At 38.6% G+C, this 15317-nt stretch overlaps 1 protein-coding gene across 1 annotated transcript; it reads right to left on the bottom strand.

Annotated features, from left to right (window-relative positions):
* Positions 1–267: 267 nt before the first annotated feature.
* On the bottom strand, positions 268–13753 carry LOC309328537 (vomeronasal type-2 receptor 116-like; the record flags this gene model as incomplete). Its single annotated transcript, XM_081838534.1, has 6 exons — positions 268–1169; positions 1818–1881; positions 2570–2779; positions 7060–7351; positions 7858–8029; positions 13357–13753. The coding sequence occupies 6 exons, from the start codon at positions 13751–13753 to the stop codon at positions 268–270; spliced, it is 2037 nt and encodes a 678-aa protein (XP_081694660.1).
* Positions 13754–15317: the final 1564 nt, after the last annotated feature.

Below are 15317 nucleotides of genomic sequence, written 5' to 3'. Positions count from 1 at the left end.
TCGTAAACCTAGGAAGGGAGCCCACCTAGGAGAAGGAATCTTTGAACATAAACCTCCACTGCTTTACAGCATTACGCATTTGTGAAAAAGGCTTTGGGACTACAACCTGAGGAAAAATCTGAACACATTGCCTTTGGGACATCTTTGGCAGACAAAACAGTTAAGGAGCTAACTCTACACATATCCAGAGCAGGGACCTGGAAAGTGATACCCGCCACCAAGTCCATGTATTCTAAGACCCAACAGAGCCACAAATTCCACTGTCATTTATACCTTTCTTTGTGTTAGCTGCTCTTTGTTGTTCAGGTCTGGCCTCACCACAATAATGTAGCATTTAGGGGTGAAAATGCAAACCAGTAACCCAGCACCAGAAGCAAAGATGGAGAAGATCTCTACAGCCACCATGTATTTTCCTCTGGTGCTCAGGTAGGTTGGAATGAAGGAGAGCCAAACACTGCAGAAGACCAGCATGCTGAAGGTGATGAACTTGGCTTCATTGAAAGTGTCAGGCAACTTCCTGGCTAGAAAGGCCACCGTGAAGCTGATAGTGGCCAGGAAGCCCATGTAGCCCAAAACACAATAGAACATGGAGACTGACCCTTCATTACAAAGAAATATGATTTCTTCAGGCATTGAGTGCATGTCCACATCTGGGAATGGGGGAGAGGTTGCCAGCCAGAGGACACAGATTCCTACTTGAACAATGGAGCAGGAAAAGACAATGGAATAAGCCAGTTCTTTGCCTACCCATTTCCTCATATTGGATCCTGGTTTGGTAGCCATGAATGCCAAAACCACCAATATGGTTTTGGCTAAGATGCTGGAGAGTGCCACAGAGAAGACAATGCCAAAAGCAGTTTGTCGGAGAAGGCAAGTCACCATATTAGGTTTTCCGATAAACAGCAAAGAAGAGAGGAAACACAAGAGGAGGGAGATAAGGAGACCATAGGTGAGGCTTCGGTTGTTGGCTTTGACTATGGCTGTATTGCGATGCTTAATGAAGATGCCTAGCACTAGAATCGTAATCAGAGAGAATAGAAGCGCAGAGGAAGTTGAAACAATGGCCAAGGTTTCATCAAAGGCTAGGAAGTTTGGAATCTTAGGAATGCATAGATCCTGGCCGCTGTTTGGATACTGATCTGCTGGGCAACTTACACATGTTTCCATGTCTGAAAATACACAAACAATGTGTGACAATTTGAAGTAATCAAAAGTATTCTTATTAATTTCTTCATCACTCATACATTTAGCATAGTGTTTACTACGTCAGAATGTATAAGACCTTCAAGCCCAAATGCTTTTGTACTAGGTGTATCAAAAATAAAACTTGTGTATCAATTCTGGAATTTTCCACATGTGTGACATCTGTTTTTACTGTCCCCCTGCTTTTTCTTAGAGCCACATAAACAGTACAACAAAATGAGAAATGTATTACTGCTGAAATCTTTGGATCTCAGAAAATCGAGTTTAATGAGGCTTTTTCCACCCTATTGTCAAACAACCTAATTCTTAGAGGAGAAAACACCACTTCTATTCCATCCCAATTTTGTAGAAGTTGGAGGTAAAATATATTAGCTTCCACTTAAAAAAGAAATCTTCAAGATGTTTTAAAGATTTAAATATATTGGTGTTATCTATAAACAATGAGATGAACACATCTGTTAATGCAAGCCTTTTCTCCTGCAGCAGTTTAATGTCAACAAAATTGCCAGGAGCCCAGAGGTTCTGCGTTATCTAAAGATGTCATCTCTAACCTTTCTCATTTGAAATCATTCCTTCTGGACATGGATCACAATCATAGCAGCAAAACTTCTCACCCTCCTTCTTTTTCTTCCCATAACCAGGAAGGCAGTTGGCATTACATAGAGAAAGTGGTGGCACCTATGCAAAGAGATAGGAAGAGTTTAATATTATGATAAAGTTTTGAGGAATTTATTAAATTTCCAATATCAGGTGATTTAATGGTAAATAGAAGGACTAATAGCATGAAATGATCCGTAGGTACACGTGGCACATAAATTGTGGTAAAAAGCTGCTGTTCTAAGCATCATACAAACTTAAGAAGATGTCAGTATTCATGCCTGGACCGTCCAACATTACAGCTGTGTTAGAATTTGGTGTGATTTCACCCCTGGCTTGGCCTTTTGATGGAGTCACCACCTAACGGCATTTGCTTCAAGGAGTTTACATGGTGTTCCTTTGTGGTGGCACAAGGAATTAAAGGTAAGCCATTATAGTGGTTATCCTCCTACCTGCTGGTTCATTACAAGCAACTAGGACTAGGAAATCATTTCATGACTTTTGGGTTGTGGTTTCCTGTTAGGCCACATCCTGTCTCAGAGAGAAATGCTTTGGGTTCCTCCTCCTGACCTGTTCTGGGAGGAGTTGCATTCCGTTTGAAACAAGAGGTCTGGGAGCACTCCTCTATTCTGACTCATCACTAGTCTGAAGTGGTTTCAGGTTCTAGTGAATTTCAAAATGAATAATGTATGAAGTGCTTTTGTTACATCCCATTTTGTGCATAACCACAAATTCTGGGTTTTCAGGGACTGTGCCGTTATTTCCATACCTTAGTGAAGCGTCTGTTCCATTTGATTCTGTCTTCATTAATGGTGAGCTCTTTACTTGGAGGGGCCTGAGGATCCAAACTTCCCACTTTGACTCTGACATAGGAATTATTTGGGAAAGTGACCAAGTTGGTAATATCAAAGCCAGCTGCTAACTCTCCATATTCATTTAATGTAATTTCATCTCCAGCACTGTTGTTGAATGAGATTCTCTGCAGGAATGAGTGGAGCTAAGTGGAAAGAGCATTGAAGTTAAACACTTCAGTTCACTACGAAGAGCATCCATATTTTAGTTGCACACACAGGAGTAGGGAATCATGAATCAGCAGACTTGCATCAAGATATTATGGAGAGATGAGACCATAGACCTGCTTGCTTGACACCAGCCTTTGTCTGTTTCCAAGAAAGGGAAGGAATTTAAGAAGTCATGTAAGAGAAGAGATGGGAGCTCATGTTCTCAAAGGATAGAAATGCAACATGAGAACATTGGACTGGACCTTTCCATAGTTTATAGAGTGGATTTGACCATGGTTGGATGTTGGATGCAGAGAAGTGATAGGGAGCCGCAGCTGGAGAACCCCCAAGGGACACCCCAAGGAAAGGAGGCTCAGAGCCAGGGGATTGGTGGTGGGATGACAAGGAGTGGTCAGTGGGAGAAGAGGGAGCCAACTGGGAGGAAGAGGTGTCAGATGCAGAAGGGGCAACAGGGTTAAGGGAGCAGGAAGAGGATGTGCAAGACTGAAATCCAGAAGAGGAGAAGGGAGAAAAGCAGGGTCTAGAGACAGTGATCACACAGTTGCTAGCATCTTCTGGGGATCTACCAGTGAGGCTTCAGGAGTTGGGGACGGGGCTTTCCAGGACATGCCCAGGTAGTGGCATCTCCCTGATGGGCTGCTCTTCTCTTTTCTCTTGGATATGAAGATCCCTGCAAAAGCCAGTGCCTGGGGTTGGGGTCCTGGTTGTGCTCCGTCAGAATTATGCGCCTGGGGCCATGGGCCCCAGGCCCCAAACCTTACACCACTGGGTAACTGGATAGGTAAGAGAGACAGAGAGAATTGGGGAGGGATATGGGGAGAAAACGGAGGGGTTTGCAGCGTGAAGGAGATAGTTGTTGGTAGTCTGTTGCTTCTGAAAGTCTGTGTCATTTAAAGTCTGTTTAGTATCATTATAGGAAACATTCTAATTCCCATCTTTCAAACAATAAATTTACTTAAGGATTATTTTTAATTTCTTAAGCTTTATTCTTTTATTTCTTTACTGATGATTAAATGCTATCTCACATAATGTATCAATGAAATGAATTCTTTGTAACAGAGAACAATACCTGCCAAGGTTCTACATATTGAGGAGAGAGTCTTCCCCCAGCATCTCTTCTGTTGCGGATGGCTCCAGCCAAGTGCATTCTATTTAAGGCATCTGCCAAAGCATAGACAGCATTATAGATACTGTAGCTGTGGCCAGTCATGCTCATTTCAAAAAATGGTGCAGGAAGGCTCTCCAGCATCTCCTCTCCAGTACACATGGTTGCTGAGAGAGTGGCATTTGAAAGTGAACAACTGAATGCATCTTCCCAGAAATCTTGGATAAAACCATCTGCCTCTGTCCAATGAGGACGTATACTCCGAAGAAAGTCTTGGAAGTTGTCAATCTCCTTGGAGTGAATTGCAAAGGATATTGCACCATGGAGCATTCGTATATTAACATTAATTTTTTTTTGAAGGCTATATAATATGAAATCAATTTGGGTAGTTGTAATCCATACCTTTCCTTCATGTGACTTCTTTTGAGGAAATAGTAGCTGAGTTAACTCCATTATGATTAAAGCACTTGACAACCATATACTAAATCTACTTCCTCCATGTAGAAGAATTGCATTAGCTTTGCTTGTTGCGAAACTTGGTTTCAAACTCTTCATGTCCACCATCTCTAGTAAGTTACTGTTATAATGTATATTAGGTTTAACTCTTTCTGTGAATGCTGAACAGATTCCATTCTTGAAAAGCATTGGCTCAATTTTCTGTAAGAAACGTTCTCCAGCTTCATTAGCTGGAGTGATGAGCCCAACCCATTTCCATCTGAAATGCCGAAGTAACTGGATAATTCCCTGATACTGAAGGTCTTCATTGGGGACCATGCGGTAAAAGGAAGGGAACTTGGTTCCATAATTTATGGTTGGTTCAAATGAACCATATGAAATCTGGAAAAAGCAAAAACCAAACGTTTCCAAGTGGAAACAAGAACTCATGATATTCCTATTTATTCAAATATAAACATGTGCTCGCACACACACTAAAATATTGAATATATATTGTATCTATATCCCAAGTTTACCAAGTTTAGGGACAGCACCAACCCCAGCTTACATAGGAAAACACAGATAACCTTGCTCAATGTTTTCTGTTGATATTTATTATTATTATGGCATCATCACAGCTTCATTCTTGTACATATTGATTGTATCCAAGAATAGGGGAGCATTTGGGGGAGGAGCTTCCGGCAAGCTGCGATGGAGGATTGCTGAATTCCATCACCGCTGTACGTTCTGGAATCAGAGGCTGAGATGGGGGTAATCAGCCACCCTACATTCCCCAGGCTGGGGAGGGGCAGCTCATGCACAGATTTCCCAACACCTGGTCCCAAATTCAGAAGGAAGGGGGGCTGGGGGGGCTGGATGGAAAGCCTGGATTGTTTCTTGGTAACTCTCCAAAGTCGCCTCCATTTAGCAGCAAGCTTCCAGTTCTTAAGATGAAAAATTGGATTTAAGATTGAACATGATCTGAGGGAAGGGGAAGAAACTACTCTGCTAATTAATTCATCCACTGAGGTGTTAAAAAGGATTTGAACGGAAAAAGGATAAACATCTATGTAGACTTGTTATGTTGGAACTGAAATAGTGTGTGTGGTGGTGGGGGGGTGAGCCTCCTTTGTTATAATATTTTGTTTTGCTATGCTATATGGCAAAATCCTCCTCTGAAAGAATCAACTGCCTGATTATTTATAGCAAGCGAGACTGGAGAGGTGGTGTATTTGGTGATATAATATGAGTCTAATAGTCATTAGGGGACCTGGGTGGCACTGTGGGTTAAACCACAGAGCCTAGGACTTGCCGATCAGAAGGTTGGCGGTTCGAATCCCCACGACGGGGTGAGCTCCCGTTGCTCGGTCCCAGTTCCTGCCAACCTAGCAGTTTGAAAGCATGTCAAAAGTGCAAGTAGATAAATAGGTACCGCTCCGGTGGGAAGGTAAACGGTGTTTCTGTGCTCTGATTTTATCTGTACTGACATGGCTGCTGCCCAAAGTGAGAAGATTTTTGGACTGGCTTGGCGGAAACATCATTTTGTGAAGAGACATCGTGAACATACAGAGGGAACTCAGGATGTAAATTCCACACAGAATATATTGTTTTGTTTTATCTCGCTTGTTCAGAGGCTGTGAAATGTAATGAGGATTAAGATCGGAATAATTTATGGGAACTATCGTGAAAATTATGAAAGCAGCAGAAGTATGAGATGATCAGAACCACCTCGACCTCAGAACATGGGAAGATACCTCCAATTTTTTTTTATAATTTGGCATAATATTTGGACTGTTTGATTGTTGAATAATATGTATAATTTGGAATATTTAATATCATTGGATAGGATTGTTAAAGTGGAAAATTTAATAAATATATTTTTTTAAAAAAAAGAATAGGGGAGCATTTATCATGGCTCATGTTAATATACTAAGTGGATGATTAAGCAAAACTCCAAGGTGGAAGTGGAGTGATAGAAATTGTTGACCATGTACTTTTGATCTGTAACCTTTGTAATGAATGTAGGGAGCGGTTGATTCTCTATCTACTAAGAACTCTCTCAGGAAGATTTCCTGGGAAATCCTGAAGATCTGCATTAGATTGTGTATACTATTCATCTCTGAGCACAAAACCAAATCATATAAAATATCAGTAAAATACAAAATACTGTACCAGCACTATTTAAAACAACTAAAATGAAATACAACAATGTAGCAGAATAGCACAATGCTGACACCACTATATAAGGCTCTGAAGTGACAGATGACAAATGCCAGAACAAAGCAAGAAAACATTTTTTCAATTAGCCTCTGAAAGTGAACAATGTTGATTAATATCATACTTTGGGAAAGGACTATCTTGATTTTTAAGGGCAGGAACATTTTTAGTTAATGTGTTCTCAGCTATTTTTGCCTATGAAGCCAATGTCAATATCATATATTCAGTACCTCACAGGAACCCAGTGCAGTGCTTTCAGGATTGATGAATATGAACCAGTCTAGGTTTACAAACCTTGCAGCTTTAGAGAAATCTTCTATTACATCTATTCAACACAAATTGCCCTTCTTACACACATTGTTGGATATGCATATTATGGCCCTTTTACTTTGTCTATTTCCCCACTCCATATTTATGAATCAGTAGATTCCTAATCCAAGGAAAGCATGACATCTCTGTTTTCCAAAATCCATATTCTACCTGTGGAATCTTGAAAAGACCTAAGATGTTTGCCATGCACCAGGAGGTATCAGAGCTGAGTCCCCCAATGGCTCCTATGACATTTTTCTGGATGCCACACCTGTAGTTGGGAACAAAGTGACGTGATTTAAAGATTAAGTCCAGAGTGTTTCGGTAGGTCATCTTTGAATCATAATAGCTATCATAGATGTGGAAGCCGAGAGAGACATTGGGCAACATCCTGGGATTCTCGTTGATCTCATCAACAGCAAAGACCAAAGCCAGGATTTGCTGGTAGAACTTTGTCAGCACCCTGCAAATGAAGTGAGGTTTTGTTTGACGGGAAAATTAAACAGTGCACAGAATCTAGATAGGAGAGATTCATCTGCCTGCATATAGAGGACAAAGCCAGCAAAGCTTATTTACTTATTTGGGCAATCTAAGAATACTGTGTAATTAAAAAAGCTGTTGCACATTTCTTCATATCTTCGGCAACCCGTGTTTGTTTTTGCCACCTTGAAAATTTAGGTATCATCAAAAACTTCAGTACCATACTACTTTGCTACATACTTTTCCTATTTTTTTATGCCACCTCTTTTCTCTTTCTCCTACTCTCTTTTCTATCTCTCTTTACACAATTAGACTCAAGAAAGCTTATTGTTCATCGACAATATGCACATAGCCTTTATGTACAGATTTCTAATAAAATCTCTCCACACATTTAAAAAATAAAGTTCTATAGCAATCAATCAAAGTTATTTTCTGTCAGATATAGCATATAAGGAATAATTAAAATAATATTAATTAACAGTTACTTACATTGGGGCATCAATGAAGTCCTGGGAAGGGTGTTTCTTGAAGGATAATTTGGGGTTTATGTAATAGATATGAGATGCCATTGCACCAATGACCAGGTCACCTGGCTCATGCCAATCGTGTGGAACATGAACAGGATTATTTGTTGCGCATTTAGTACTTTGTCCTTGGGACACTATATTGGGGAGCAGCAGAAGCAGCAGGAGGAACATCCTGATGGCAAATACCCTTGTCTGCATGGACTCCCCTGCTTCTCTCAACAGTATTAGTCCTCTCCTCCACCTGATCTGAACAAGACAAATTGTGTGGCAGCTGATTCTGTCAATTTGGCAGTGTAAGGGACAGGTATACACCTTATTCTTAACTTGAACACTGTCACAACAGAATGCCTTGAATGCCAAATAAGATGCAGTGGTTTGATATGAAAGAGGGAAACTGATAACTGATAAGTAACAGAGCCCTGCCTAGTTGTCTATGGAGCACAGAGGAGCTTATAATCATTTCAGGCTTGCTTGTTGATTCTTTTTTTTACACCGTGGCATTTGGCGGTTCAGTCAGGTAGTTTGATTATTGTAATTTGAGTAATGATAGGGGAGAGAATCACTTGTGCAGTGTTTTTGGATTCTATGGCGCATCAGCAGTAGGGGAACTGCCAAAATATAACTGTTATTAATTTTTAAATATATATCTTTATTGATTTACCAACATTGTTCCAATAGCGACCTCAATATAACAATACCAATTTTATCTAATTAATGCAATTATGAATGCCAATTATTCAAATGTCAATTATATGATTTCATTTAATGTTTCCCCTTGCATGCTAAATTTGATGGCTTCATTCTTCTTCATTATTTCTGAGTTCCACTATGTTAATAACTTCCATTGCATTCCATGTACATATAGCAATCTGTTAGATAACAGCTAGAGTCTTGTGATTTCTATTTGTGTTGGTATATTAGGTAATTTATAAAGTTTCAATTGAGGAACTCTAAGTGCAATCCTTATTTCTTCCTGCGTGTGACAATTTCCCCCCATGATGTATTCCTGTTGCTGTATCCTTCATTCCTGCAACTGTTGATGGTTCCGCTCATGCCCTGGGAGAAGCAGTTGTTGTGTATTGAGTCAAAGGATTTTATATCTGTATTATTATTGTCTGTATTTGCATTAGGGTAAAGTAACTGCCTTTTGGTTCCAGAGGGTACAGCTACTATTGGTTCATTTAAGCTGCTGTATTTGGATCCTCTGTCTTATTGGTTTCATCCAAAAGGCAGGACTGTGATTGCCTGATATTGTTCCCTCCAAAATGTATCCTTTCTAGCTAGTTCCCTGTCCCTATAAATGTAGCTCTCCCCTCCTCAAGTCTCAGTCTTGTTGCTTTAATAAAGAAGTGTTACTAGAGAACTGTCTCCAGCATATTATGTCAAGAGAGCTGAAATCACAAACCCCACGTCACAACAGCAGTTATCCCACAGTTTCCAAAAGTCACTGCATCACTTTGGCCTGTGATTCAGCTTCCAGTAAAGAAGCAGTGTTCACCATTTTTTTCAGCCTAGGAGGAACGGTCTGAAACCAGACTGCAGATACTGAATCCAAAAGCATCTATTACTGCAGCTGGTAGACAGGAAGCCAGATCTGCCAATGTAATTATATTTGTAACATCATAAAATCATAGGCAAGGAATGAACCTACAAGGTCATCAGGATATATAAAGATGAGCTGGTCCCATCCCTTCCCTACTTCCAAATTTGTTAGTACTGGGATATCCTTCACTCTCCCACCTATGTGATCAGACATGGTTTGCCATCACATTAACTGAACGGTGGCAGCAATTCTGGATAGCATCCTTGCCTTATCAAGAAGTGGGGACACTGGATTATAGCATCAATGGGATATCAGATCCACACAAGGCATGATGGAGAACAGCAAAAACTTGGAAAAGATGGATGCGTCAAGCTTGGTGCCTCAGTTACTGCTCACGTCCATGTGCCTGCTCTCACTTTAATATATTGCTCCCACTACACCGAACAACTTTTTACCCGAAGGCTTAAAAAAAACACCCCTAACAATCCCAGCATATCCTGTGGGGGATCTTTGTGAGGGGGATAACCAAAAAGTTGGAGTCTCAAGCAGCTGTTCTTTAAATAAACAATAACGATTTATTTTTTAAAGCAAGGTAGTATAATATACGCCGAGAAACTTAGGTTACTTCAGCAATAATAATATGCTAGTTCACTTCAATTCAGTTTCTGAGGTTTGGGCTTTATAGTTTGGTTCCTTTCTAAGGTGGTACTTTCCTTCATTTACCCAGCCCTTTAACAAATGCAGCTCCTGAGGTACTTTCAGTAATAGTCTTTTTTTTTTTTTTTGAAATTAATTTTTATTCAAATTTCCAATAACCAATTCATTTATAATTTAACATCCAATTTAACTTATACATTCTTTTTGACTTCCATCAGCCTATCTGACAATTTTCATATTTATCACAACTTCTCACATTTCATACATTTATGTTGCACTTTGACATTCCCTATTTTATCATCTCTTTTAAGCGACATTCCAGTTTATTTTTTCACAAAGCTTCTTGTAATCCAACAAGCGTTATTTCCTGATCACACACAGTTTTCATATACTCTGTAAATTTATTCCAGTCCTCGGTGAATCTCTGATCGCGTTGGTTTCGAATTTTCCCAGTTAATTTGTCCATTTCTGCGTACTCCATCAATTTCATTCTCCATTCTTCCCTCGTTGGCATTTCTTCCTGTTTCCACCTTTGGGCCAACAAAATTCTGGCTGCTGTTACTGCATATCTAAATAACTTCACATCTTTCTTTCCAACATCATTCCCTACTATACCAAGTAAAAATGCTTCTGGTTTCTTTACAAAAGAGTATCTCAACATTTTTTTCATCTCATTATAAATCATTTCCCAAAAGCATTTCACTTTCTTACATTCCCACCACATGTGGTAAAATGTCCCTTCTTTCTCTTGACACTTCCAACATTTATTACTAACTTTAAACATCTTTCCAAGTTTCACAGGAGTTATATACCATCTGAATATCATTTTCATAACGTTTTCCTTTATCGTAGTACATGCGGTGAATTTCATTCCCTCTTTCCAAAGTTTAATCCACTCCTCTAATTGTATATTGTAACCAAAATCTTTGGCCCATTGAATCATAACCGTTTTTACTTCTTCATCTTTTGTGTGCCATTCAAGTAATAATTTGTACATTTTTGACAATATTTTTACATCACTATTCAAGATTTCTTGCTGAAACCTCGATTTTTTCCCTAAGAAACCTTTTTCTCACATATCTTTTTTAAACATTGCATTCAATTGGAAATATTGCAACCAAACATTCTCCTTTTCTTTAACCTCTTCATATGGTTTCAGATTCCACTTATCTCCTTCTTTGATTATCAAATTTTCATATGTGGCCCAATTCCCTGTCATATTGACCCCTTTCGTACTCATTATTTCCAATGGTGATAGCCACATTGGAGTTTTAGGCTCTAATAGATTTTTGTACCTGTTCCACACTTCAATTAACGTTCCTCTAAAAATATGATTTCCAAAACCTTTGTGCACTCTGTTCTTATCACACCATAAATACGCATGCCACCCAAATCTATTATCATATCCTTCTAAGTCCAACAATTCTGTGTTCTCTAATTTTATCCATTCTTTTAACCAGCAAAGACAAGAAGCTTCATAATATAACTTTAAGTCTGGCAGGGCAAAGCCTCCTCTTTCTTTTACATCTGTCAATATCTTAAATTTAATTCTGGGCTTTTTGCCCTGCCAGATATATCTTGACACTGTTCTTTGCCATTCTTTAAATATTTTCACACCTTTAATTATTGGTATTGTTTGAAACAAAAACAACATTTTCGGTAGCACGCTCATTTTTATCGTTGCGATTCTTCCCCATAACGATAGTCTCATCCTTGTCCATACATCTAAATCACATTTGATTTTATTCCAAGTAGGTACGTAGTTATTTTGAAATAGGTCAATATTCCTGGGAGTTAACGTAATCCCTAAATATTTTACTTTTTTAACCACTTTCATTTCTGTTTGTTGCTGTATTTCTTCTATCACTTCTTGATCTAAATTTTTAACCATTATCTTGGTTTTATTCCTATTTAATTTAAAGCCTGACACCTGACCAAAGTACTCAATTTCTTCTAACACCTCTTGAACACTCTGTATGGGATCTTCTATAGTTATGACTAAGTCATCAGCAAAGGCCTTGACCTTATATTGATTACCACCCACTGTTACACCTTTTATCTTTTCGTTGTTTCTTATTGTTCTTAGAAAAACCTCCAGAACCGATATGAATAACAGCGGTGACAACGGACATCCTTGTCTTGTACCCTTCGTGATGGCAATATTTTCTGTTATGACATTGTTTACAATTAGTTTTACTCTCTGTTCTGAATATATCGCCTGTATACCACTCAAAAAAGATTGGCCCACATCCATATGTTCTAAATTCTTTAACATAAATTCCCAAAAGATATTATCAAAGGCCTTCTCAGCGTCCACAAAAATTAGCATAGCTTGTTTTTCCTTCCCGCTAGACAAATATTCAATTATATTAATTACATTTCTTATGTTGTCTTTCATTTGTCTGCCAGGAAGGAATCCTGCTTGATCCTTATGTATCATTTCATTTAATACCTTTTTCAATCTGTTTGCTAGAATATTTGCGAACATTTTATAATCATTATTCAATAATGAGATTAGCCTATAGTTTTTGACTTGCATTAGATCTGAATCTTGTTTGGGAATTAACGTTATGTATGCTTCTTTCCATGTTTCAGGTATTTCTCCTTTTTCCAATATCTTATTCATTACTTCTTTCAGCGGTACAAGTAGGATGTGTTTCATTTCTTTATAATATCTTGCACTGAATCCATCCAGTCCTGGTGCCTTTCCACTTTTTAGGTCCTTTATTGCCCTTGAAATCTCTTCCAATCCTATTGGTTCATTCAATTTGTTTTTGTTGCTTTCTGATATTTTTTGCACCTTTTTCTTCTTCAAATATTCTTCTATTGTCTTAATATTAAGCTTCTCTTTTCTTTTATATAGATCTTTGTAAAAATCCACAAATCCTTTCCTTATTCCCTTCGGATTCTCTATCTCTTGTTCTTCTATTTTGATTTTGTTGGTCGTACTTTGCTCCTTCCTTTTTTTAATTTGCCATGCAAGCCATTTTCCAGATTTATTTGCGAATTCAAAATTCTTTTGCTTCATCCTTTTTATGTTCCATTCCACTTCTTTATTGATTATCATTGCAAATTGTGTCTGAAGCATTTTTATACTCTGTTTAGCCCTCTCGTCATTTGGTCTTATAGTCAGTTTCTTTTCATTTTCCATTATTTGTTTTAAGATTTCATTCTTCCCTTTTTCTCTCATTCTATTTTTGATTGAGTTTTGTTGAATAAAAAATCCCCTTATTACAGCTTTGCTGGCGTCCCAAACCGTACTCGTTTTCGTTCCTTTGTTAGAGTTATTCACAAAATAGTCCGTCAAAAATTTCTTAGCCCTATCCACAATTTTTTGATCATCCAGAAGATTTTCGTTTAGTCTCCACCTGAAAGATCTTTCTTCATTCCCTTTTAGAATGGCTTTAACCGCGTTGTGGTCTGATAATACTTTGGGTTGAATCTCAATCTTCAATATTCTTGTAGTTAATTCACCAGAAACCCAAATCTGGTCAATTCGGGACATCGCTTGATTTACATCTGAATAGAAAGTAAATTGTTTTTCTAGCGGATGCCTCAGTCTCCAAATGTCCACCAAATTGCAGTTTTCTGCCATATCAAAAAAGGTTTTTGGTAGTTTCCCTTCTTTCGATTTGCCTTTAGCCCGCAGTCTATCCATTTCCATTGAAACCACCCCATTCAGATCTCCCATTATTATTATTTTCTGGTCCAGGTATTACTTTCAGTAATAGTCTTAAGGGCTCACCCCCCTTCCTTCACTGGGATTTCGAAGTCTCCTTCTCCTGCCTCACCCTCAGTCTCCCAGAAAGATTTGGTCCTTTTACTTCTGCAGGACAATACACTCAGTCCTTCACGGTACACTCGGAGTGGATGTTTTATTCCAGAACCAACTCTCCCTCCTCCACACTCCTATCCTATCTCCCTACCTAACTCCCAACCTCCCTCCTCAACCACCTCAACTCAACCCCACTCTTAACCGCAGTCTAACCCCATCTCCATTGAAATCGGCTCCTTTTAAACTCTCCCTCCTGGAACCACAGCCAGTCAGAGGCAGCTGTTATTTATCCATTTGCTGGCAGGAGAAAAAAGTAAAAAGAAATACTTGTGGAACTAACATTTCTGTCACAATAGACACAACATTTTAGAAGGACTGGAAGAAACACTATGGACAGCATATCTGCTACACATTGGAAGAACAAGGATGTAGTTTGAGTGCCTCATTTGCAGTTCTATGAATCAGTGTGTCAATACAAATAGAAAATATTAATATTGCAGTTGTTGTATAAGGGATTATTATTTTGACTGGAATATAATTGAAATTAATAAGATTTTGGAATGCAGAAATAAAGGAAATCATCTAGCATGTGGGGAGGGGCACCTAAATTATATGATTCAGTATTTGAGTGCTTAGTATTAGTATTACAATTTGATATTGTTTTAATAATGCTATTATTGGATGGTAATTGAAAATTAATAAAAATTATTATAAGAGAAATAGACTTTAGAATCAACTTTAGAAACAACACATCTGTATTCTTAAAAATGGGCTTACTTGAGATATTCTCTGAGACCTCTCTTTCAAACTGGTTAGAAGTATAATTCAGAAATAAAAGGTTTGTCCTATTAGTGTTAGTAATATCCAATGTGTTTTCCTCCAGATATTGTTGCATATCTCTGCTCCTTTTCTTTCTTAAAACTATTTAAAAAAACAAGGGAAATGGCTGTCTTAAACTTCTCCTTCTTCTATTCCTCAGCTGCCTTGTGTGTTAGAGATAAAGAATGTAGAGCCCTTAACTATTTCACAATGTTTTTTGTTTCTGGTACGCTTTTTTTATCTTCAAGATGAATTTGTAGATACCATGAAGTAATTGATAAGAGACTTTTTATTAACAATCATTTATACAGCACATGTAGAACGTTGATCAACTGAACTTAACCATTTCTAAATGAAAAGGCTGAGAGTTTTGCTATTAAGATTCCATTTGCTTTAAATATACAGTAAGACATGACAGGTTAGTATAGTGGTAAGTATCCCCGCCTGTCACGCGGGAGACCGGGGTTCGATTCCCGGATGGGGAGAGGCAGCAATGTTTAAGGGATGCGGGTGGCGCTGTGGTTAAACCACAGAGTCTAGGGCTTGCTGATCGGAAGGTCGGCGGTTCGAATCCCCGCGATGGGGTGAGCTCCCATTGCTTGGTCCCAGCTCCTGCCACCCTAGCACT

The sequence above is a fragment of the Podarcis erhardii genome (genome assembly GCF_964252035.2).
Source record: "Podarcis erhardii genome assembly, chromosome: 13".
In the NCBI taxonomy this organism is placed as follows: domain Eukaryota; kingdom Metazoa; phylum Chordata; class Lepidosauria; order Squamata; family Lacertidae; genus Podarcis; species Podarcis erhardii.
This window is presented reverse-complemented; position numbering and strand designations above follow the sequence as displayed.